Genomic DNA, 25334 nt, shown 5'->3' with positions numbered 1-25334 from the left:
TAGATAGACAAGACAGAGAGATAGAAAATGTGAATGCTACATGTTCCACCTTACTTTACTAACAATTTACAGGCGTTATTATTATTAGCATTATTAATAAATATTTATATTATGGAAGCAGGCAAAAGACCCAAGTCAGGATGGGGGGGGGGCTCATTGTGCTGGGTGCTGTACAAACATAGAAAAAAGATTATCTGTGCCCTGACAGGCTTACAATCCAGAGGGGAAAAAAGGCATAAGTGAATGATATGCTTTGTTAGTGTGGCTGTTTACTCTAGATGCCTCAGTAACAGAAAGGCACAGACGAATTAGATAGAGTTCAGAAAAAAACAAAATATGAGTAAGGAGCAGTAAGTAATGACTTAGAAAAAATAAGTATAAAACCACCAAACAACTGAAGCTGCCAAAAAAAGGAGACCTCAGCCAGTGCAAAAACTGGAGGGCAGACACAGCTGCAAAAAGGTGGTGTTGGTCAGCTTCGCAGAACTGACTCACCCCCTTGGAATGTAAGGGCGAAAGGCTTTAAAGCTTCAAGCTCTGGTGTTGCAAACCCCTTTCTCCACGCAGCAGGCAAGGCAGCACCCACCCTCCCTCCCCTTGAGGTGTGATTATCAGGTGGGTTTGAACCTGCTGTGGGCATTGTGCTAGTCACTACATTTTAGGGGGAGCTGGGAAGATATTTTTTCCCTTACCACGATATTGGCTTCGGTGGAGAGGGTTTTTTTTTGCCTTCCCCACAGCGGGTATTAGGGAAGACCTATTATGGTGAGCACAAAAGGCGTGGTAGGTTATATGTTGCAAATTATTTGGTAAGTGTGGGGCAGATGTCCAGTGCATAGGGAAGGCATCCAGTGCCCAGATAAATGGCCTGGTAAAGGACTTAAAAAGGAGGTGCTGGTTAAAGAAACGGAATGGTGTGGGGCTTGGGGCTCCTGTGGTTGGAACAGCAAGGAGCCAACCCCCCTTTCTTATAGCCCATCTTACCCCTCCCACGAGGTGGGGTGGATGGTAAGGTCCCAGGAATGGATTTGCTGGAGGGACCTGGATGGAAAAAGAGGGGAAGTTGGGGAAAGCCTAACCGGGTAATTGAAAATAAACAGGGTTTACCTGCACTGTACACTTTTATCTGCCGGGTAGTCCCAAACATCTAATAATAACGTTGCAGTCTGATTAAATCCATATCAAGTGTCTCCTGTCCTTCTTTCGGTACAGCTGGACAACAAAATAGTTATAGAAAAACTATGCAATTACAAAGAGAGATGGTGATAGGAATAGATTGTCTGTTCAAAGAGTTGTACACCATTTAAGGAAAGGAACTGATAAGCATGGTACAGGAGGTATAACTAGGAGTAATAGGATGAAATTGATAGAAGGAATATTCAGCCTAGACCACAGAAAAATCTTCCTGACAGAGAGTTCTATTTGACTGAAGAATAGTCTCCCATGGGAAATGATGGAAGTCCCATTGGTTGAGACACTGAAAACTATACTGGAGAAAATGCCAGAAAATGTTCTGTAAGGCCAGTCTTGTACTCGCTGTGGATGGACTAAACTAGTGGATCATGAACCCCAAGAGAGTCAAGGAAAGCATTCGGAGAGGTTCTCTGGTGTTGAAAATGTTATTACAATCTAAAGCAAACAAAATCTTGCTCTTCACTTCCTGCACACCCATCCGCTCTGAGGTCAAGTATTCTCAGTCAACTTCTCAAAACACAAAATAAACAGATTATATAGATTTATCATTGCTATCAATGACACATTTATGTTCATAGTAAATGTAAGGAGGGAGGGCTGAAAAAATTTGACTTTGAATGAGGGGTCACCAACAAGAAAAGGTTGAAAAACACTGGATTAAATGATCAAATAGGTATTTTCCATCCCTAGATTCTATTATATATTTCTTCTGTCTGAACAATGTTAAGGAATAATTCAAATATAATTTAAAAACTACAGAATGGTTAAGCATCTCCATTAGAAGTGACAGAAATCAAGTGGAACAAAATGCATTAAGATCTACAAGACAGTTAATGACAGTATTGTGAATGAAGTATACATCACAGCTAACATTAACGGCTCTTTCTCAGCATTGATGGAAACTTCTGGCATTGTCACAAAGAATATGGAGTTCTACTCATACTTTGTATAACTATTGTCAGTCAGTACTGAAATTTTGGAAGGACATTTGCAAGGTTTTATTGGGAATGCTGAATAAGTATGTTATATGTGCAATATTTTTATATTGGATATTCATAATATTTAATCTGGATTTTTGTAATAAATGTGGGTATTTGTACTACACTGAAAATTTAAAAAAGGAGACTGTATTGATTTATTGTGGTGGTGAATCTATACATACTGTAATGGTCCTAATGGAAAAGTATGCCAGGCCTATCAACCACCGTTTGAGTACCAACATTTCTCCAAGCTCCAGACATAAGGAGAAACTGTCAAAATATAATGACCTGCTGTATATGAAAAGAATATAGATGGAGCAATCTTTTAAACATAAGCCATTTATAGATTCCTTCCTTCATTTTCCCTAGACAGCTAAGTAAATTCCTGCCTTAATTACACTTTTAGAATGCAAAGACTATCCACAGCATATTTTATTTTTTGTTTAAAAAAAAAGAAAAAGAAAGGAAGAAAGAAAGGATAAAATTCCTTACCACATTCTGATTGATCTTGTGTCTGAAACATGTGATGTAGACAACATAAGGCCAGTCATCAGGCTCCATCAGCACCCCTGCAGCATGGGCACAGGTAACATGGAAGGAAGCTGGACAACGCCCATAAGAACACTGTATGCAGGCACCAGAAAATTTCTTCATTCTCTGTCTACAGAAGATACATTTCTGTATGAACAAAACAGAACAGAATGTCAACTAAACTACTGTGATTCAGCTAATTTCCACGTTTTATTGACTACAGCTAAGCTGTACTGAAAAAGAACAAACTTTTCTGAACTGCAAATTAAGCTTGCAGTATGCTGTAACTTTAAGTCAGCATTTTTGTCCTTCTTTATGGACATACAAAGAGTTAATGGTTTTGGTGCCATAGTGGGGCTTCTGGTATGTGGTTGATCATTATTAATCGTTTTGATTCTAAATCCCATGCACTGCCCTACAAACCAACACTTACTCCCAAAGTGAGCAAATTGAGAATCTGCTAACATAATTCTTCAAAAATAACCATTATGTGTGACAATAAAACTAAACTTCGTACACCATGTTATGTTCCTGTGTGTTCAAAATAGGCATTGGGGGATGGGAGAAATGAGACACAGGCTCTGCCTCGCTGAATAAAACAATTTGTCCATGAAGTCTGGTATCCTACTGCCAGAAATAGCCAATAACCAATATGTCAGATGGAGAAATACTCCATTACTGTGTATTGCCAATTGTGTAAGACTGTACATGGGGATATAGCTTTCTTTCTTTCTTACCCTCATCATAGCTTATAAAACAAGAAATATGTTATTGATCATAATATTTTAAAATCCACTCACACTATTTTACCCAACAGCCTTAGCAGTAGTGAATTCCACAATCTGACTATGTGGTGTTGAAGTACTGATTCCTTTCATCACTCTAAATTTAACCAATAGTTTTTACAAAGCAACTCACTGAAGTGTCATCAGTGAACTTCACCAACTCAACATAGTATGATGGATTGCCTTGAATTTATGTAACTGTCACAGCAAAGGCTGCGAGAGTAGTGAATTTGTTGGTTCAGGTCATCCTCTCAAGTAAAGTTAGAATACAAAGCATGAGCAGAATAAGGAAGTGAACCCATAATGTTCAGTGCGTCATAGGAGTAAAACACTGTAAAATTAATACATTGGTCTTATAAGCCTTTCATCCAAAGATTTCAAAATGCTTTACAAATATTTAAGTACCCCTTCAAGGAAAGTATTATTATTCACATTAAATGGAGAGGGAAACAGATACAGAAAGGTTAAATGACTTTCCCAAGCCCGCACAGTAATGGGATCAGCACTCAGGACTTTCTACCTCCCAGTTGCTTATTTAACTCATTAGACCCCCTTTTAATGTAATTTCCCAAACTTTAAAAAACTTAAAAATTGAAAAACAAAAATTTCATCCTGTGTAATCGTACTGACTCCCCACAGGGTCAGCAGCAGGGGTGGGATACATGTTCAGTACGGGACTTTTATAATAATTTCAGAGCCTTCTGCCCCCGTGCCTCGAGCCTATCTATGTCCCTTTCCACTCTTATATTCCCCTGCCAAGTCACTGCTCTTGTCCCTTCCTCCCCACTGTTATCCTCTCTGGCACCTGCCTGCCTCTAAAATCAACTCCTGCTCCTGCCCAGTCTCTAGCTTTTGCCCATGCCCCCTTTGCTCCTATGCTACCCCACTCAACAGTTCCTGTCCTTGCCGCTTGCTCCTATCTTCTCCCATCATCGGCTCCTGTCTTTCTATCCCATCACTCTGCTTCTGTCCCTCTAGGCACCAGCAAGGGGTGCAGTGACAGCAAAGGAGAGACAGTCTCCCTGCTCTCAGTTCTGGTGGCCAGTATCTAAGCAACCCCCAGCTTTGAGCAATTGCAGGGAAAGTCCTGTTCAGCCCCTGGCTGATATGAAATGGAACATGCTCAGCTGTTCTGTGACTATGATGCATCCAGAGTCTGGTTGGCATGTAAGAAGTGTGAGAGGATGGCAAATGCTCCAGAGAATTTAGCTGCCAAACTCTACTAAGCCTTTACTGAGAATGTGTGAAGTGGAATTTTTCAGAGGCCTATAACTTGGCCAAATGTGGGCAGATTTTCACGGGGATGGCAAAAGGCACGTACCTGACACAGGGAGGTCACCCTGAAAAATTTCAAATCCTTGCTAGTAAGCATGGAAGTGCTAGAGCTTTTCAACAGAGTGGTTGTGAGAATATTTTAAACATGAGCATAACCATGTATTTTCCCTCATCTTGTTCTCTGAAATGGCTACACCATTATTGCTGAAACTTAAAAAAAGCAGCAGCAGCAGCTCAGTTGAGAAATCTGGCATTTGTGCCCAAATGGTTAAAATTTGGCGAAGTTCTAACTAATTGAACAAAGGGTCTTATAATTTGAAGTGTTGGGCAACTGTACGTATAAGCAGCACTACCTGCCCCACCTATACCATCCACACCAAATTGTTCTATAGTCAGCATTTTAGGAAGGTAACAAGAACCAAGACACTAAGAAATTATAAGATGAACTATTGTATATGTTTGTACAACAAATTATAAAAATGTCCTATGCAAAACAAAGAAAATAATTAACTCAGAAAGTACATAGTGTTATACAGTAACTCCCCACTTAACGTCCTCTTGCTTAATGTTGTTTCGATCTTACGTCCCTGCTCAATTACAGAACATGCTCCATTTAAAGTTGTGCAATGCTTCGCTATAACGTTGTTTGGCTGCCTGCTTTGTCCACAGCTGGCAGCCCCCCCATCAGCTCCCCTATGCCCCCCCACAGCACCTCCCACCTGCCAGCAGATCCCGTGGATCAGCGCCTTCCCCTCCTCCCCCGCCTCCTGGCCAGGGCAATCAGCTGGCTTGCAGCATTCAGGAGGGAGGGGGAGGAGCGAGGACTCGGCGCGCAGGCTCCCCATCCCTCCCCTGCCTCCCAAATGCTGCAAACCAGATTGCCCCAGGCAGGAGGTGGGGGAGGAGGGGGAAGGCTGCGTGCCGAATCCCTGCTCCTCCCCTGGCCCTCTTGCCCCCTGAACGCCGCAAGCCAGCTGACTGTCGTCGGCGGGGGGAGGGGAAGGGAAGAGTGAGGATACGGCATGCGGAGTAAGGGGGGGGAGAAGAAGCGGGTTAAGGGTTAAGGGAGGGGACTTGGGGGAAGGGGTGGAGTGCGCGGGCCAAGGGTTGAGCCGCCCCGCCCCTGGTGCTTGCAGAGTAGGGGAAGCTGCCACTGCTGCTGTGCAACGTGCTTCTCCTAGCCTACAGCACCTTCTGCCTCCTTGCCTGCCTGATTGCCTCCAGTGCCAGTGGGCTGTGCCTGTGTGGGGTAAGGCGAGGGCACCTCCCAATTATAGCACTGTACTGTATTTTATGGCAAAAAACAATTTCCCTGGAATCTAACCCCCGCTATTTACATTCATTCTTATGAGAGGTTTCAGAGTAGCAGCCGTGTTAGTCTGTATTCGCAAAAAGAAAAGGAGAACTTGTGGCACCTTAGAGACGAACCAATTTATCTGAGCATAAGCTTTCGTGAGCTACAGCTCACTTCATCGGATGCATAAAGTGGAAAATACAGTGAGGAAATTTATATACACACAGACCATGAAAAAATGGTGTTTATCATACACCTTGTAAGGAGAGTGATCAACTAAGATGAGCTATTACCAGCAGGAGAGTAGGGTGGGGGGAGACAAAACCTTTTGAAGTGATAATCAAGGTGGGCCATTTCCAGCATATTTCCAGGAGTTAACAAGAACGTCTGCAGAATAGTGTGGGAGGGGGAGAAATAAACAAGTGAAAATAGTTTTACTTTGTATAATGACTCAACCACTCCCAGTCTCTATTCAAGCCTAAGTTAATTGTATGCAATTTGCAAATTAATTCCAATTCAGCAGTCTCTCGTTGGAGTCTGTTTTCGAAGTTTTTTGGTTGAAGAATAGTCACTTTTAGATCAGAAATTGAGTGACCAGAGAGATGGAAGTGTTCTCCGACTGGTATATGAATGTTATAAGTCTTGACATCCGATTTGTGTCCATTTATTCTTTTACGTAGAGACTGTCCAGTTTGACCAATGTACATGGCAGAGGGGCACTGCTGGCACATATCACATTGGTAGATGTGCAGGTGAACGAGCCTTTGATAGCGTGGCTGATGTGATTAGGCCCTATGATGGTGTCCCCTGAATAGATATGTGGGCACTGTTGGCAACGGGCTTTGTTGCAAGGATAGGTTGCTGGGTTAGTGGTTCTGTTGTGTGGTGTGTGGTTGTTGGTGAGTATTTGCTTCAGGTTGGGAGGCTGTCTGTAGGCAAGGACTGGCCTGTCTCCCAAGATTTGTGAGAGTGATGGGTTGTCCTTCAGGATAGGCTGTAGATCCTTGATAATGCGTGGGAGAGGTTTTAGTTGGGGGCTGAAGGTGACGGCTAGTGGCATTGTTATTTTCTTTGTTGGACCTGACCTATAGTAGGTAACTTCTGGGTACTCTTCTGGCTCTGTCAATCTGTTTCTTCATTTCAGCAGGTGGGTATTGTAGTTGTAAGAATGCTTGATAGAGATCTTGTAGGTGTTTGTCTCTGTCTGAGGGGTTGGAGCAAATGCGGTTGTATCGTAGAGCTTGGCTGTAGACAATGGACTGTGTGGTGTGGTCTGGGTGAAAGCTGGAGGCATGTAGGTAGGAATAGTGATCAGTAGGTTTCCGGTACAGGGTGGTGTTTATGTGACCATTGCTTATTAACACTGTAGTGTCCAGGAAGTGGATCTCTTGTGTGGACTGGTCCAGGCTGAGGTTGATGGTGGGATGGAAATTGTTGAAATCATGGTGGAATTCCTCAAGGGCTTCTTTTCCATGGGTCCAGATGATGAAGATGTCATCAACATAGCGCAAGTAGAGTAGAGGCATTAGCGGACGAGAGCTGAGGAAGTGTTGTTCTAAGTCAGCCATAAAAATGTTGGCATACTGTGGGGCCATGCCGGGAATCCAAAGCAGTGCTGCTGATTTGAAGGTATACATTGTCCCCAAATGTGAAATAGTTATGGGTGAGGACAAAGTCACAAAGTGCAGCCACCAGGTTAGCCGTGACATTATCAGGGAAAGTGTTCCTGATGGCTTGTAGTCCATCTTTCTGTGGAATGTTGGTGTAGAGGGCTTCTACATCCATAGTAGCCAGGATGGTGTTTTCAGGAAGATCACCGATCGATTGTAGTTTCCTCAGGAAGTCAGTGGTGTCTCGAAGACAACTGGGAGTGCTGGTAGCGTAGGGCCTGAAGGGGGAGTCTACATAGCCAGACAATCCTGCTGTCAGGGTGCCAATGCCTGAGATGATGGGGCGCCCAGGATTTCCAGGTTTATGGATCTTGGGTAGCAGATAGAATACCCCAGGTTGGGGTTCCAGGGGTGTGTCTGTGCGGATTTGTTCTTGTGCTTTTTCAGGGAGTTTCTTGAGCAAATGCTGTAGTTTCTTTTGGTAACCCTCAGTGGGATCAGAGGGTAATGGCTTGTAGAAAGTGGTGTTGGAGAGCTGCCGAGCAGCCTCTTGTTCATATTCCGACCTATTCATGATGACAACAGCACCTCCTTTGTCAGCCCTTTTGATTATGATGTCAGAGTTGTTTCTGAGGCTGTGGATGGCATTGTGTTCTGCGCGGCTGAGGTTATGGGGCAAGTGATGCTGCTTTTCCACAATTTCAGCCCGTGCACATCGGCAGAAGCACTCTATGTAGAAGTCCAGTCTGCTGTTTCGACCTTCAGGAGGAGTCCACCTAGAATCCTTCTTTTTGTAGTGTTGGTAGGAAGGTCTCTGTGGATTAGTATGTTGTTCAGAGGTGTGTTGGAAATATTCCTTGAGTCAGAGACGTCGAAAATAGGATTCTTGGTTACCACAGAACTGTATCATGTTCGTGGGGGTGGAGGGGCAGAAGGAGAGGCCCCGAGATAGGACAGATTCTTCCGCTGGGCTAAGAGTATAGTTGGATAGATTAACAATATTGCTGGGTGGGTTAAGGGAACCATTGCTGTGGCCCCTTGTGGCATGTAGTAGTTTAGATAATTTAGTGTCCTTTTTCTTTTGTAGAGAAGCAAAGTGTATGTTGTAAATGGCTTGTCTAGTTTTTAGTAAAGTCCAGCCACGAGGAAGTTTGTGTGGAAGGTTGTTTTTTATGAGAGTATCCAGTTTTGAGAGCTCATTCTTAATCTTTCCCTGTTTGCTGTAGAGGATGTTGATCAGGTGGTTCCACAGTTTCTTTGAGAGCGTGTGGCACAAGCTGTCAGCATAGTCTGTGTAGACTGTAATGGATTTTTTACCTTCAATCCTTTTGGTATGATTCCATCTGTTTGCATTTGGAAAGGAAGATGTCTGTCTGTATCTGTATGAGTTTTTTCATGAAGTTGATAGATTTCCACTCCATACAGATAAATGCAGTGCCTTGCATAATGACAGGTTTCAGAGTAGCAGCCGTGTTAGTCTGTATTAGCAAAAAGAAAAGGAGTACTTGTGGCACCTTAGAGACTAACCAATTTATTTGAGCATAAGCTTTCGTGAGCCGCATTTTTCAAGAACATAACTACAACGTTAAGTGAGGAGTTACTATAATTAATTGGTTCATGCATCAAAAAAAGGGTTGAATTAAAATTAGCTATTCTACATAACATGAGTCACATGGTTTGCCAGACTCTCTCTGCTTCAAGAGATGGAAGAGCTGAGAAACATGAAATGAAAGACATGGGAGAACTCTGACCCCACAAGTTCAGGAGGATTTGGAAACGTGCTTTGGAAAACAGAGACATTGGGACAGGATAATAGCCAAATGATAAAGTCAAAAGAGATCCAAAAGAAGGCGTAGTGGCTGAGATATCAGTAGACTTGGCCAAATCAATACAGATTAAAATAAGAACTTTACCCAAACTATTTTTTAGGTTTAAAAATTCACTGAGGTTCACCTCTTCCCCTCTTTTTGATCCCTTAATATACTAATGTGGACACCCTCTTTTTGATCCCTTAATATACTCATGTGGACACACTGAAATACTGGGGAAAAAAAAAAAGGGCTATGTCTCACAGTATTATTTACTTAGCTCAAACTAGAGAATACTAGAAATCTGGCGAAAAAGCCTGTTCATACAAGAGTTCCAGAAATAATTTCAAAAGCTTTATTAAGAAAACTCTTCCTTTAATCATTCACAAATGCTGGAAACTAAAGTGCATATGCTATGCTTGATCATTGCGAGTAAGGGGAAGGCCTTAAGAAAATAAACTTGCAAAGTATTAAGGAGCAGATTCTGATCTCAGTTATACTAGTGTAAATCTTAGTAACTACTAATTTAAGTGAAGTTACTCTGGATTTACACCAGTGTAACTGAGACAAGAATCTGGCCCTAAGTAAGTGGGTAGTGCAGATTTAGAATTATATGAACAAATTGAAAAAAAAGCTTATTGTATTCCTAACAATGAGTTGTGTCCACTTTATTGCTGAATCAAGAGAAGTCATGTATTATACCAATTAACTCCAAGGACACACTTATCTCTGATGGTTTATTATTATTTTTCCTTCAGGTACGAAAAGGAATCATGGATAAGATTAGAAAGAGACGGGAGAGTTACTGTATACTCAGGGAGAGAAAATCTATTTTTTTTCCTGAACCTACAACATACAAAACCAATTCATAGTCTATGGATGAGATCTCCCCCAGAAGGCATAATTGAAAGGTACTAAGGCTGATATATAACACGATAAGATAAATTTCTTATGATTTTGAAGATGCTATATCCTTTATATTGTAGTACCTTTTGGATAATTCTGATGCTGCTCAGCCTCAAGATGGCAGACACACACTAAAGCATACATTTTGAAAAAGGCACAAATACAAGTTAAGGTAACGCGAGTGAAAAGGCATGGGCATGAGAAAATCCCTGATTTACACTTGTGTATCAGGCAGCGTGTCCACAGTTCTGGACAGGAGAAAATGTGCATTCACTTTAAAAAGTGTAGGCCCTAAGAGCTATTTAATACTCCATATTTAGCTAACAAAAAAAGTAGAGAAAATGATAATTTTCTCCCCTTAGTGATTTGGAACCTTACACAAGAAGTTAATAGTGAACTGATACATATTAGATGTTAGTTATAAACTGAACAGTGCTCTCTGTGACACCTGTTGGTAATAGCTTCCTCCCCAAAACTCTTCCTGATAATTTATTCCTTATAAGCACTTATAAACTCTGGGCTTTAGTGGATGGTGGCTGCAGTGTGTTTTTTTCTTTCCTACGAGCAACCTTTTCCCACTATACGTTCATTACATAGAGTGTGTATTTTGTTATTATTTTGTATTTCAAAAGAATTATAAGAAAATAGAATTTAAAAAAGACAGAAATTCTTTCAGAGAAAATAAACAGGGTGATCGGCAGAGAAAAGCAGAGAAAGGAAACCAGAACTGCTAGGAAGGAAGAGGTGGATCACGAGAATGCAAAGACTGAGATTGCTTATTTATTCTTTGAGGGAGAGATTTTCTGTAAAACAGGTGCATTACACAAAATGGGCCTTATATTGCATGCTGCAGAAATACCCTTGGCACCCCACAGGACAAGGCCCAAGATGCATACTCCCATGGCCTGGGCTTCCCCCATATTTGTGTGCACAAACCTAATACTTGAGTGTGACATTAACCAACCTGTGTGTAACCAATGATGATGATAATTAACTTTAACATAATTCATTTTTAAAAATACAATTTTGACAGATAATGTGATGTTTATTTTAAGCATTTTTATCGAATAAAATTTTCATAGTTGTGGGAAATCATGGGGGAGAGACGAGGGGGAGGTTGGACAATAATTACTAAATGACAGTAGGCACTGAGATTCAAAAAGTTAAAGCTTTGTAATCATTAAAACACATATTGTTAGCATCACATTTCAAAATATACAAAGTAAATCTCCTTAAATCAAACACTAAACAGTTTTCAAGAAGCATTTTTCTTATTTTTCTTATTTTGTCAATTTAGATCATCATTGATGGAAGAAAATTTTTTGTTGGATTGTGTGTATACAGTGTAATCGACATTTACCCCCAAAAAGCAAATCCTTCAAAGCCTTGTAGCATTTTTCCTGTGAAGATTCTCTCTGACTCAGAGTCACAATCAGGGCCAGATTTCCAGTTAGGCACAGTAAGCATGTGCCCAGGAGCACCTAAAAGTTAAAAATGGGCTAAAAGTTTCTTTTTTTTACAGAAAACACAAAGGTCAGTTGTAGGCGGGGGGGCACTGAAGATGCTGTGCCTCAGGGCGCGTAAGGTGTAAATCTGGCCTTGGTCACAATTCAGTCTCATTTCACCTCACTAGCGGGAAGTAGTCTATTCCAGCCCTACACCTGGCACAGATTACTGCCACCTCTGTGCTGGCTCAGCTGCTTCAACTGGCACATAGTGTACAGGGTGGGTAGCCAGTGTAGGGGAGTAAGGGAATGCCTTACATTCCCATATTTCTCTGCATGGGCATACAGGGAACCAACAATCTTGCCCTTGCTGTGCAGGGTATTGAAAATTCTCCTTGAGATTTATGATATTACAGGTCTGATGTTTCCTACCTTTTGGAACTGGTGGGTTCAAGGGATAGTCTCAAGGTTTGCTAGAGTGATAAATCAGAGATTACACCTGGTTTAAAGATACACCTGAGAAAATAAGATCTAACACATTTTAGAGTACATAGTAGTATACTCCAGAGTTGTAAGAAAATTAAGGAATTTAAACCAAATTTAAATTAACCTGAGCATATGAATATGGAGATGATGAAACATGACAAAAGGTAACAAAATAATGGATTTGCTCCAGGTATTTCAAATTCAGATTCCTCATCAACACAATAAACCTCTGCATTTTCAGTTTGCCAGAAATAACACATTTATTGAAATGCATTCATGCTGACTCAACATTCATTGGATAGCCATAGTAATTCACTATTCTGATATTCCCGTAAGGGTAAATTAAGGCTGTTCTTATCTGGTAAAAGCACATTCAGTTTCTTAGATACCCCTGAAGACTATCATTATGATTTAATGTTTGCTAGATATTTTTACAAAGTAAAAAGCATGGGAAAAAGCAGCTGAGGATCAATCTTAATCACAGATCCAGATGCAATATCAAACAGAAAATAAATAAAATTGTTTATATAACTGTAGATTAAGAATATGGGACAGAATAATAAATTGATATTTGACTGAGATTTTGTAGATGCTTCTCTTTGCACCCCAAATAAAAAGTGTTCTGAGGTAAATGGATTTCATAATCACAGAACAGTTCTTTAATATCAATAGACTCCAAATGCAGAGAGAGAGAATGGATTTAAAAGAATGGCCGGGGGAGGGCCGGGGGTGGGAAAGATGCCAGTATTTTTCAGACCAAAACTTGCTGATAGTTTACATAATGAATTTTGTGCATCCTTATATAAACAATTTGATATTGCTTTCCCCAAAGAGATTATTATTTACAAAACAAAATCCAAGTCTCTAGCAGGATCATGAATTAAACAGTAACATGCTCTCCGAGGGCAGGGACTTAAACAGACTAAGTGGAGGTTAAGGTGTTTTTTTTTTTTAAATAATGATTTGGATTATTAATTTTTTTCCAAACATTTTTATGCCTTGGCAAGAAGCAGCAATTCGTGAAATGGAATTTACTACACAATATTATAAAATTAACAAAAATAATCTATGCTAAGGGAATCTTCCTGAAAATATACATCACATACTGATCAACTTTTGTAACTGGAAATAGGGGAGTGGGGAAAGAAAGAAACTTTGTAGGGTGCTCTCTCTGTTCAACAGTCAGTCCAGGTTGTCTTATTTTGGTGCCAATCACTGTTCTACCTGAGATCCTCTCAGATCAATGGAAGTAAACTTCTGTGGATTTTAAAAAAAATATTCTTGCAGTTTGGTACAATTTGATGAATTCCAAAAACAATAAACTGTTCCTTCCGGAAGTATTTTTTAAGTTGTCCCTGGCAGGGATGATTTAGAAAGCAACACCATCCAAAACGGAGAAATTCCCCAACACTACTGGCAGAATTTTAACAAGGGGGCTTGCCTGTTCTTCCCCAGGACCCTCAAAATAGGCTGAGATCAGTACTGTTGACCTTCATTTACATAATTTGCCCAGCATACTCAGCAAGTACTCCAGTGTCTTATATTCCTTATATAGGGGTGGACAAAACCTTTGATAAGTTCATCCTATGCACACACATCTACACAACTTTCTGTACAGTTTATGTTGAAGCACCACCAAATACCAAAAGGAAAATATAAATTGATAAATCACCAAAACTCCTTTTCTAAAAGCAGAATCAGAACATATATAGTTTATTTGTTCCTGGTAGCCAGTCAACGCACACAGTTTTCTCCAAATGCAATCTATACCAGGTGCTTCTGTAAGAACTCAGTCACTACCAACTGCTTCCCTTGCCCACTTCCTACTCAGTTTGCTTACTGAAATATGAATATGTGGCTGTGAGCTATTACTTTAAAAGGAAAGGGTTATGATTTCAGCTTAACTATAGTCTCTTTTTATATATTTTCAAATGTATTTTTACTACAGGACAAACTACATCTCTTGCCAGATGTGGCTTTGAAATATTACATTTGCCTTTCTTGCTCCATTATTTACTTGTCATTTTTCTCCTTTCATTTCAGCATCACACCATAGAAATGAATTAAACACAACACTAAAAGGTGACATTTAAAAGTAGCATCATGCCTGTTTTAGGTGCAACTTGAAGCATTATGAAATGAAAGCCAAACATGATTGACATTGGTACCAAAGGAGCACATTCATAGCACGGCAACTAAGGGAGGCTGGAAAGAATTTGGTTTTTAACATCCTTCAGGAAGAAAGTTTATTTATTAAAGTGCTTCTTCTTACTCAACACATAAGCTCCTTGTGTGATAAATTCAAATTTTATATAAATGGAGACTGCAGGGGTAAAGCAACCAGGGGGCCAGGCCATTTTTATACTGACTGGGTGGGGGTTATGCCAAAGCAACCCGATTATGCATCTGTTCAATGCATCTCTGATGCAGTCACCATCAGTGTGGTGGCTGTGGAGTGCAGTGCTAAATTAAAGTTGCCCTCTCTCCAGAAGGACTCCTATGTAGCTTATTGGAAATTAAAATGTTGGAAATTAAAGGGGCACTTCCTAACACCTCTCAAGGGTGGTGAAAATACTACTTATGACTTTTGGGTTTGAATAATTCCTGTAGAGAAGGGATCCTGGGATCATCTAGACCTTGTAAAATTTGGCATGGAGTGGCATTGTTTTTCCAGGCCATTTTTGGACTTCAACTGCATTTTAATATAAAGCGCTGGTCAGACAAGAAATCTAGTTACGTATATTTGTTACATGGGAAGTCAATGTTTCTGCAGGAAAACACACACACATACAAAACTTAACTCTGTAATAAGAGAAAGCAGTTTAAACTATATCTTCTGAGATGCAGCACTGAAAGGATTACATTCTTAGCAATATCCTGCAAGCAATTTACTTTACTGGGAAAAAATGCAAAGAAATTCTTTATCACAAAATAGGTGCCTGCATCTCTTAACCAATATACTTTCCATCCTTCTGAGAACAGCTAGCCTGCAGGCTGATATCAATAAGCTAAAAAGATAAACATTTTCTTTTTTTTTCCCTATAAAAACTCAAAAGAGATAATTTAAATTAAAAAAAAAATACACCCACCAGCACAGATAGAAACAGTTCTGAGACAGACATAGTAGCATTTAAGACATGCATGTTCAAATATTTAGAAACAGGATTCTTGTCAAGCTCAAACAGAAACCTCTGATGATGATACAAGTGCTTGTATCAAAATTTCATCTACCCTGAGGCTTGCCCACTGGCATGACAGCAATGTGCTGCCTTGTGTCTTAAAACATTTGGAAATGGGCATGGACTTGAGTCCCTGTGCTCTGGGCAAGAAGAGGTCATGGCCAATTACGTAGGTGAATGCACTCTGCCTCTGGGAAGGAAAATGCTACACATGTGAAGTACATTGGCAATGACTGGGGACGCAGCTGCTTGATGGCGTATTCTCTGTTGAAGGGGGGCTATTGTGGACAGAACATTATAATATATGAGAGGGATAGCCACGGTTTAGTGAGGTTGTGCCACTAGCCAAGAATCACCTGGCTCAACTTACTGTAGAGGGGGGCCAATGTAAGTCACACCTATGCTAATAACAATGTCCATATGAGTACAGATGTCAAATCCAGGGAGGAAAGGGCTATTCCAGTTCCAAGAGGGAAAGAGTTATACAAAAACAAAAAAGATTCTTTGGGAAAATATTTAAACAAGCTCCGTATTTCAGCCTGTTTGGAAACCTTGAGTGTTAAAAAGCTTATGGGACCATTTAACTTACTGAGAATTGTGCAGTGTTTGGCAAAAAGCCAAAATCCACTTTTAACTAGAATCAACTTTAATGTGATACCTCACCGGAACATTGTGTTATTTGAGCAGGCCAGGGTGATAAGGCAGAATAGCAAAGTTATGGCATCCCCTAAAGGCACATTAAAATACTTTATTAAGTGTAAAAAGTTCAACAAATCCAAAATGACCAGCCTGTAGCATCTCAAAAACAGTAAAAGTGTTTTCCAAGGCTTTTCTCCCATCCCACACTCCTGTATTAACTCCACTAAGTAAATACTCAGAAAAATCTGAGCCTGTTGCAGAACAAGGTGATGTGTATCTTACAGTTCTAAGCCATTATAAACATTTGCCAAATCACTTCCCTCCGTAAATTTAAATACATTGACTGTTACTTTTACAGTAAAAAAAAAGACACTAAAAATAATAAAATAATAATAATAATAATAAAAGGTTAATGTTTAAAATAAAGTTCAATATTTCTAATGTCTCTATCTTTTGCTTTCTCTAATTGCTATCTGCCTAAAAGACCAAAAAATGAAAAAGAACAATACAAGGGTTTTATTATGGTCAAGCAAACAAAGGACCCCTGGCCTTAGAAATTTCATAAAAACATCATTTTTCTTACATAAACCTGAAAGTATGTGGATATCAGCTTAGTTCCAAAAAGTTCTAAGTTTGTCATGGAAACAACATTCTTATTTCAAAACAATACAAGTGCTCGCTGTGGACTATTGACATGAAAGCTTCCAATCCAAGCTCATTGACAGCTTGTGGAGTGGACAGATGAAGCATGGAAAATATTTTAAATTAGTTCATTTATCATGTTGAAATTTCCCCTTGTTTTTTCCTACTCTCCCCCCCCCCCCCCCAGATGTTCTGGTTTAACTTGGATTTAAACTTGGAGAGTGGTCAGTTTGGATGAGCTATTACCAGCAGGAGAGTGAGTTTGTGTGTGTATGGGGGTGGGAGGGTGAGAAAACCTGGATTTGTGCTGGAAATGGCCCACCTTGATTATCATGCACATTGTAGGGAGAGTGGTCACTTTGGATGAGCTATTACCAGCAGGATAGTGAGTTTGTGTGTGTGGTTTTTGGGAGGGGGGTGAGAGAACCTGGATTTGTGCAGGAAATGGCCCAACTTGATTATCATGCACATTGTGTAGAGAGTTGTCACTTTGGATGGGCTATCACCAGCAGGAGAGTGAATTTGTGTGGGGGGGTGGAGGGTGAGAAAACCTGGATTTGTGCTGGAAATGGTCCAACTTGATGATCACTTTAGATAAGCTATTACCAGCAGGACAGTAGGGTGGGAGGAGGTATTGTTTCATATTCTCTGTGTGTATATAAAGTCTGCTGCAGTTTCCACGGTATGCATCCGATGAAGTGAGCTGTAGCTCACGAAAGCTCATGCTCAAATAAATTGGTTAGTCTCTAAGGTGCCACAAGTACTCCTTTTCTTTTTTCGTTGGTTAATAACATCATGATGAAATGTATGTTGCAACATTATTTGTGAAGCCCTCCTGTATGATATTCTTGGTATATGTTCAAAACCACACAGTCCTCGAGACAGCTGGGAGAGGAAATGGCAGGAGATAAAGCAAATTTGTATTTCAGCAAACCCAGCTGAGAAGAAGGCGAAGGAGGCTCTGAGCTCTTGTAGACACCATGTTGCCTTCTTTACTGTTTGAATAAACTTTGCTTTTACGGGTAACCCTCAAAAGAATCCACTTCAAAGGTTAATTGGACTATTAAAAGAAAGGGGGAGAAAAGCCCAAGCTTGCTCTCTCTCTTACACCGAAGACAATAAAGGAACCAGCCCTTTGACTTTGGGGGGAGATCCTGACCTGAGAATTTGGTCAGCCATGTTGCTGGAAACATGTGATAAGGATTTTACTTTGAATCCAAGTCCAGCTTGTTAAGTTTTAGCTACTAGAAAGCATTTTACCTTTATTTCTCTTTTAATCATTTAAATACCTGATATTTGAATTCACTTAAAATCCTATCTTCTTTTGTTAACAGACTTGTTTTATTTCTTTATCTAAACCAATGCTGTATTTAAACTGAACTGCTTGTTAGTAACAAACTGTTGAATATTGACCCTCTGAAGGGGCAATGGACCTTTAATATCTGAACTGTCCAGGAGAGGGCTGGACTGTGCACAACACATGTTTTTGGGGGAAATTTGGAATTGGGAGGGTGTTGGGGGTCACACTGCAAGTACTAACCAAGGCTGGTGGAAGCCAGAGTTTGACTGGTGTGTTGCTGCCAGGCTGCTGGAGTCATAGCTGCTGGACCAGGGCTGTGGCTATACACAGATACTTAGGATGTGTGTCTGGTAGGCTGTTCAGGAGTGGCCCAGGTTGGGAGCTACAACAGCAAAGCACTGGTTGCAGGGCAGGCAATGATACAACCCCTCACTGGTCTGGATTGCATCCTGGAATGTGACAGTTACTAATTTGCAATAAAAATGATTCAGACTACCGGCTAATCAGCACATACCTTTATCCACATTCTGAAGGTTGATTTTGCCACCAGTTACTTCAGATCATAAGCAAAGAAAACAATAAACCCACATAGACAAAGGGCACAGCATTAACTGTCTTGGGATCCAAAAAATGTGAGCAGCCTGAACTATTACACTCAACAACCTGACAATACCTAGAAATAGCAGTTTGATAAATGCAGCTCAATGCAGTCACTGATGAATAGGATGACACCAAATGTATTCAATATCAACCATAATCAAAAACAGAGAACAAGGAAACTGTGTATCTGTTAGGTATAAACTTCACAAAGACACAAAGCAGGTAATTGTGGATGATACCTTCCAAGGCCTGTGCCGTGCTACAAGTCTAAAGGCTCCTATTCCATTTCTCCTCCATCCAACCCCCGGACTAAAATCTTAATAATCCTTTTTGCATTGTGTAGTCCAGCAACCACATTAATCCACTATCCTTCAGAAAAGGTCTCAACTATAAACCAGGATTTACACTGTATTTTGATTGTGTATTAAGGGTGTTACATGGAAGCCAGAAGAATCTCTACCTTCTAATCAGTTACTCAGAAAATGGGAAAAGAACCTACTGCCACTACTGAGACATACAGAGAAGACATTTTCAAAAGCACACTCATCCATTTTGCATGTAACCCACATTTCCACATACAATATTTTCCTAATCCATGCAAATCTATCTGTGAGTTTTTGCAGGGCCACATGCCGTCCCCATCATTGACCCAGAGTGCTTGCACCTCATTTTAAATGTATAGACTTGTTTTCTGCCAGAGTAGATTCCTAAAGAAACAGCCACCCTACTGAAACATTAGTGCTTTTAGCTTTACCTTAGAGCAGAACATCTGAATAAAGTATATCTTGGTTTGATACCATTATTATAAGGATCAAGCTATTTTCATGTGTTTATGGGTCTCTTGTTTGTTTTCTTCAATAATAAACATTAATATCATGTTCACTTTCATTCAAATTTGAAAAAAAAAGTTAAACATACTTTGGATTATAAAATGTCCACCTAAGTATCCACTGAAAGTAAATTTTCAGCAGAATATCAAGATGACAGAGTAACTGAGTTCTTACATGTAGGAACTATGTCAAGTTGTGTTGATCCAGTCTTTGAATAATGGCAGCATCTACCCATTCTTGGGAGCAGTTAATTCCTATCTCAGAATGACAGATTCAGTTTATTTAAATGAGAAGCAATATCTCAAAGTATAATTTACATAGTCAACTTTAAAAGAGGGCATTATGTGAACCCACGGCTTGTTTGACTTTTTGAAGCAGTACAACAAATCTTTAAAGCACATTTTCTTTTCTCAGCCACCAGATTTCATTTGGTAAGTGAACATGAAGTGTCCAAACTGAGCTTTGGTCTCCTCAAGGAAAGGCTTGAAAAGTCACTGGTTCTGATTTTTCATGCAACAAATTTTTAATTTTCACTATTAGCTGCATGACACCATGAAGGCCTCCAATATTTTAGCCTAGAATCCTGATGTGACTGATGCACTGTAAAATGCAGCAGTGTTACAAAAGCTTAGGAATGTAAAGTTTCAGTTTTAAGGTCCAATCATAGGAACAAACATCAGAGTTAACAGGAAGGATGAGGTTGGGCCAACATGCAGAGTGGATGCCGAGAAGATTAAAGATCATCTAGGTATGGCCCAAAAACCAAATTAATATTTTCCTTCAGTTTTCAACACGGATGATAACATGGAACATTGGCATGGAGGCAGGATGGATGACAGAATTGAGTATATGGAAATGGAAACTACCACATATGAGGTTGTATGACTTTGTAACAAATTGTGAAGGAAAGAATAATTAAATTTATAGAGGTAAATGTAAAAGGGGATGTAATGCAACATGGGTTTACAAAAGGTAGATCATGCCAGTTTAACCTGATCTCTTTCTTTGAGAAAATAACACCTTTTTTAGATAAGGGAAATGCAGTAGATCTGTAAAGCATTTGATGGTAGCACATGGTAAATTATTAGTTAAACTAGAGAAGATGAGGATTAGTAAAATTGTATCGTGGGCAAGGAACTGGCTAAAGAGGAGAAGGCAATGGGTTGTGCTGAAAGGTGAACTACTGGACTGCAGGGAGGTTACTACTGGACTGCTCGGAGTTCCTCAGTGATTGGTCTTGGAACCAATCTTATTCAGTATTTTTATTAATGACCTTCACACAAAAAGTAGGAGTGTGTCAATGAAATTTGCTGATGATACAAAATTGGGAGGCATCATTAATATAGAGGACTGACATATCACAAGGGTACATCTGGATGACCTTGAAGACTAGAGTGACAGAAATGAAATGAAATTCCGTAGTACAAAGTGTAAGGTCACACACTTAGGGTATAATTATAAGAATTTCTGCTACAAGTTGGGAGATCATCAGTTGGGAGGGACAGAGGAAGAGAGAGACCATGGTATGGTGGACTATCATAGGATGACTATGAGTCTCTAATGTGACGCAACTGTGAAAAAGGCAAATGTGATCCTAGGATGCATCAGGAGTGGCATTCCCAGCAGAGATAGGGAAGTACTGATGCAGTTGTACAATGCAATGGTAGAGACCTCATGGTCACCATGTTTAAGAAAGATAAATTCAAACTGGAACAAGTAAGAGAAGAGATACTATGATATCAGAACAATGGAGGGTCTACATTATGAGGAGACAGAGAGCTTGGCTTGTTTATCTTATCAAAAAGAAGGCTGAGAGGGGATATGATTACTTTAAATAAATACACCGAGGGCTAAACATTAGGTAGGGTGAATAGCTATTTAAGCTAATGTCCTTATTGGCACAAGAACAAATGGTACAAACTGGCCATGAACAATTTCATGCTGGAGATTAGAAGGTTTCTGACCATCAGAGAGGTTGGAATAGCCTTCCAATAGGAGTTTTGAGGCAAACAGTTTTTTTTAGTTTTAAGAGAGAACTGAATAAATGTATGAGTCATATTGTATGGCAGAATTGTTTGTGATGCTGGGGGGCAGGGCTCAGCTGCCTGTGGCGGGGGGGGGGTGGTGGTCTCTTCTGTGTTATGTCATGTTTCTAAAGCTCATGCTTCAGCACTTTAGCCAGTCACTTGCAGGGGATTTCCCACCCTTCCCCCCATGCCCACTGTACCATGGGGGTTTTTTGGTTTCCTTTTTCTGAAGCATCAAAGATGGCCATGGCTGGAGATGGGAGATTGGGCAGGGTGGGCCAGAGTGCTGAGGTGTCACTGAGTATTCTCTCTCTCATGTGCATGGCTGGCTGGCTCTTGCTCACATCCTCAGAGTCTAACAGATCGTCAGAAGTAAAGACAGGAAGGAATTTTCCCCAGGTCATATTGGCAGTGACGTTGGGGGGTTTTGTTTTTGCCGTCCTCCACAGCATGGAGTCCAGGTAACTTGCTGAAATTTTCTGGGTATATCTCCTTTAATCAATACCCTGCCATTGCCAAGAGATGTTCTGAAGGCCAAAACTATAACTGGGTTCAAAAAAGAATTAGACACATTCATGGAGAATAGGTTAATCAATGGCTATTAGCCAAGATGGTCATGGATGAAACCCTGTGCTGTAGTTTCAGAGTAGCAGCCGAGTTAGTCTGCATTCGCGAAAGAAAAGGAGTACTTGTGGCACCTTAGAGACTAATAAATTTGTTAGTCTCTAAGGTGCCACAAGTACTCCTTTCCTGTACTCTAGGTGTCCCTAAGCCTGGGACTGACAACTGCTGGAACTGGACAACAGTGGATGATCACTGAATAATTGCCCTGTTCTGTCCATTGCTTCTAAAGCATCTGGCATTGGCCACTGTCAGAAGAAAGGATAATGGGCTAGATGGACCACTGGTCTGACCCTGTATGACCGTTCTTATGTTGTTCTTGCAGGGGCCTCAGGCATTGGTGCAGCTCAGTTCCTCCTATTCTCTGCCTTTGGCACATACCTCTTTAGTCTCATATGGGCTATAATACTTTGGTCAAATGTTCACTGCTGGGTTTAGTGTGTGGGTGCTGAGTGGTGTAGGTGGCCTGTGATATACAGGAGATCTGACTAGATCATCTGGTGGTCCTTTGGACCTTAAACTCTATGACTAATAAGAAAGGCTATGATCCAGGAGACTTGGGTTCTATTCCCTGATGCTGACTTGCTGTGTGACCCTGTGGAAGTCACTTCACCTCTCTATGCTTGTGTCCCCTCCTACCATTTGTCTCTTTTCTATTTAGATTGTGTTTGTGCAGTGCCTAGCACAAGGATTAGGGCCTCTCTAGGTGCTACTGTAACACAATAAATAAATAGTTTATAATGTAATAACGTTTCACAGATTTTAAGGCCAAAAGGGATCAGTATGATTATCTAATCTGATCTTCTGTAACATCCAGGCCTTTTCACCCAGTAAGTTTTGAAGTGATGAGAATTCTTCTCTACAGTACAAGTATATTCTGTACATACTGTGTATCTGCAACCTGTAGTGACACAGCATGTTATATAGTTGCTTCAGGTTCACTATAAAATCCAGAGACATAGTTTTACCTTTGAAAGTAGCGTTTTTCTTTCTGTTCTTAGTTTGCCACTGCAAGAGAGATAAGTCTCATGAGACCAGAAATCCACATAGTTAGACAAGAGTTCTTGTTTAATGAGGTACCTTTTGTTGTTGTTGTTAGTAGTGTTTGATTTCATTTCCAAATCCCTAAACAATACCTAGGAATACATCTAAAAATACAGTTATAGTTTTATAATTTATTTTTAAAGGACTATCACAGTGAATAATTGACCCGTCTTTTATTTTCTTACAATGCCCACATAATTCCATAAAGGTTGGGATTTTTTAAATTGAAATAAGCAATTCAACATGGACAGTTTTGAAGAAAACTCAGTGGCAACACTTAAGAGCAGCTCTACAATAAGAATTCAATGAGTATGTGAAATACACACGTGAGGAGACGCTTATCTTTGAATTGCTGAATGCTAGTGTTTCAAAGAGCAGAGTTCTTGAAAATTTCTGTTTAGTGTAATAGTAGTTTCTACACAAAGGAATGAATTGGACAGGTGTGAAGAAGAAGAAAAGAAATGGAAATGCCTGGGTGGAAAGAAACTATATAATAGGGGGAGGATGGGGGACACCAAAAAATAAAACAGCAGAGGAGAAACTAAGTAAAAGGGAAAGAATCAACACAAAGGAGAAAGAAGACACTGCGGAAGGAATGTAAGAGTTCATTGATGGCACAAGAATATTGATCTTATTGAGAATCCTGATACTTATCTGATTTAAGTAAGAATTATTATTAGAGCTGTGTGGAGGAAAAGGTAATTCCATGTTACAGATGATTTTAATATTTTAAAATTTGGCTTCCTTCTGATTAGGAATGAAAGCCCCAAATTTTGAAATTCTCTGTGAAAGGAAATGAACCAACCTGACAAGGTGTCCCAGAGATATACACCCTGGAAGGCCTGGGGTCCCCAACTCTGAGGCACCCTGGAAGCCTGGGTCCCCAACAGCCCACCAGGTAAGATTGGAAAATGGGATCTAATGGGAAATTCTGCCCTATGTTGCATGGCTATACCAAGGGGACAAGCACTTTCTTTCTGTGCAGGATACAGACACAGCCTCATCCAACATTCATGGAAGTCAATGGGAGTCTTTGGCTTTTTATTAATGGGCTTTAGCCCAGGGTCCTAGTGCTCCTTTGACTTCTCTGGGATTCCTCATCATAGTAAATATTATGCCTGGTAGGAACTGTATGCAGAATTAGGCCTCTAGACTACTATTTCTCTGTTATTCTGGTTGGGCATCTATTATTTCTAAATATTGCTTCTCCATGGTGCATTTCCATGTATTCTAATGTTTGCTCGTATTTGAATCTTACACTATAAAGTATTAATAAAAAATGAGTAAACAACAATAGCATGGTGAAAATAAGAGCATACTAAGGGATACATTTTCATACCGAGGTGTGAAACTTAGCAGCATGACTCCCATTAATATTCATGAGTGCTAGAAGTAAAACCATCAAGCTGAAAATTTACCTCTAAGAATTTTGCTTTATGAATTTCTCTTAAAAGTTGAAAAAAGGTGGAGAGGGATGGTCAGAGAGTATGTCAGTTTCAATCATTTGCTGAGTTCTTCCAGATACACAAGTAGGAGGAAAAAAGTAAAACTGACTGTAACCAGATAACGAAACTGGAGGAGTACAGTAGATTTCATAAATGTAACCCCTGAACTCCAACAAGTCAGAAGTCGTACATATCAGCTATTTGGAGAACAGTTAGGCTTTGTATGTTCTAGTCTGCTAATTGAATCTGCAAGATATGGTAATTCTCTTGGGGAATTAATAAGTCAAGATGCAAAATTACCAGTAGCGATAGGGAAGACATTTATTCTCATAATTCAGTAATCTTTTCTGCAGTTGGGCTATATAGCCTGCTGAAGCTGAAAGACTGTTTTGCCTTATCATCACAGAACATACATTACACGGTATGTCAGAAACAGGAGAACAGAGGGACTCTCAAATTCAGCGTGTCACACTATGGAAGGAAGCACCACAAACATGACTACATTCTGGGACACTTCAGCATCTCCACATAGCTCGTCAAGACAACTGAACAGTGTATTAGAATGATACAGTAACTGTCCTATAAAACTGAGATGCCTGTACCATCCAGCACACTTTATTCCTTGGTTGACTGTGAGAGATGTTCAAGTCTGCATTTGTGAGAATTCTAACTGGGATCAATATTGGGCATACC

The 25334-nt window shown here is 40.2% G+C and overlaps 1 protein-coding gene across 18 annotated transcripts in view; it reads right to left on the bottom strand.

The window, feature by feature from the left end:
* The window catches only part of KDM4C (lysine demethylase 4C), a 437490-nt gene that overhangs the window by 46235 nt on the left and 365921 nt on the right, over window positions 1-25334 (bottom strand). For 16 of the 18 annotated variants that reach the window (XM_073345318.2, XM_073345317.2, XM_073345311.2 and 13 more), the window contains one exon: window positions 2667-2852. In XM_073345318.2, the coding sequence (XP_073201419.1) occupies window positions 2667-2852 (186 nt within the window). Of the gene's footprint in view, window positions 1-1107; window positions 1213-2666; window positions 2853-22475; window positions 23161-25334 lie in introns of those variants that run through there. The other 2 variants (XR_012159108.2, XM_073345326.2) reach the window with 2 other exon arrangements.

Source organism: Lepidochelys kempii, chromosome 5 (genome assembly GCF_965140285.1).
Source record: "Lepidochelys kempii isolate rLepKem1 chromosome 5, rLepKem1.hap1, whole genome shotgun sequence".
Classification (NCBI taxonomy): domain Eukaryota; kingdom Metazoa; phylum Chordata; order Testudines; family Cheloniidae; genus Lepidochelys; species Lepidochelys kempii.
This window is presented reverse-complemented; position numbering and strand designations above follow the sequence as displayed.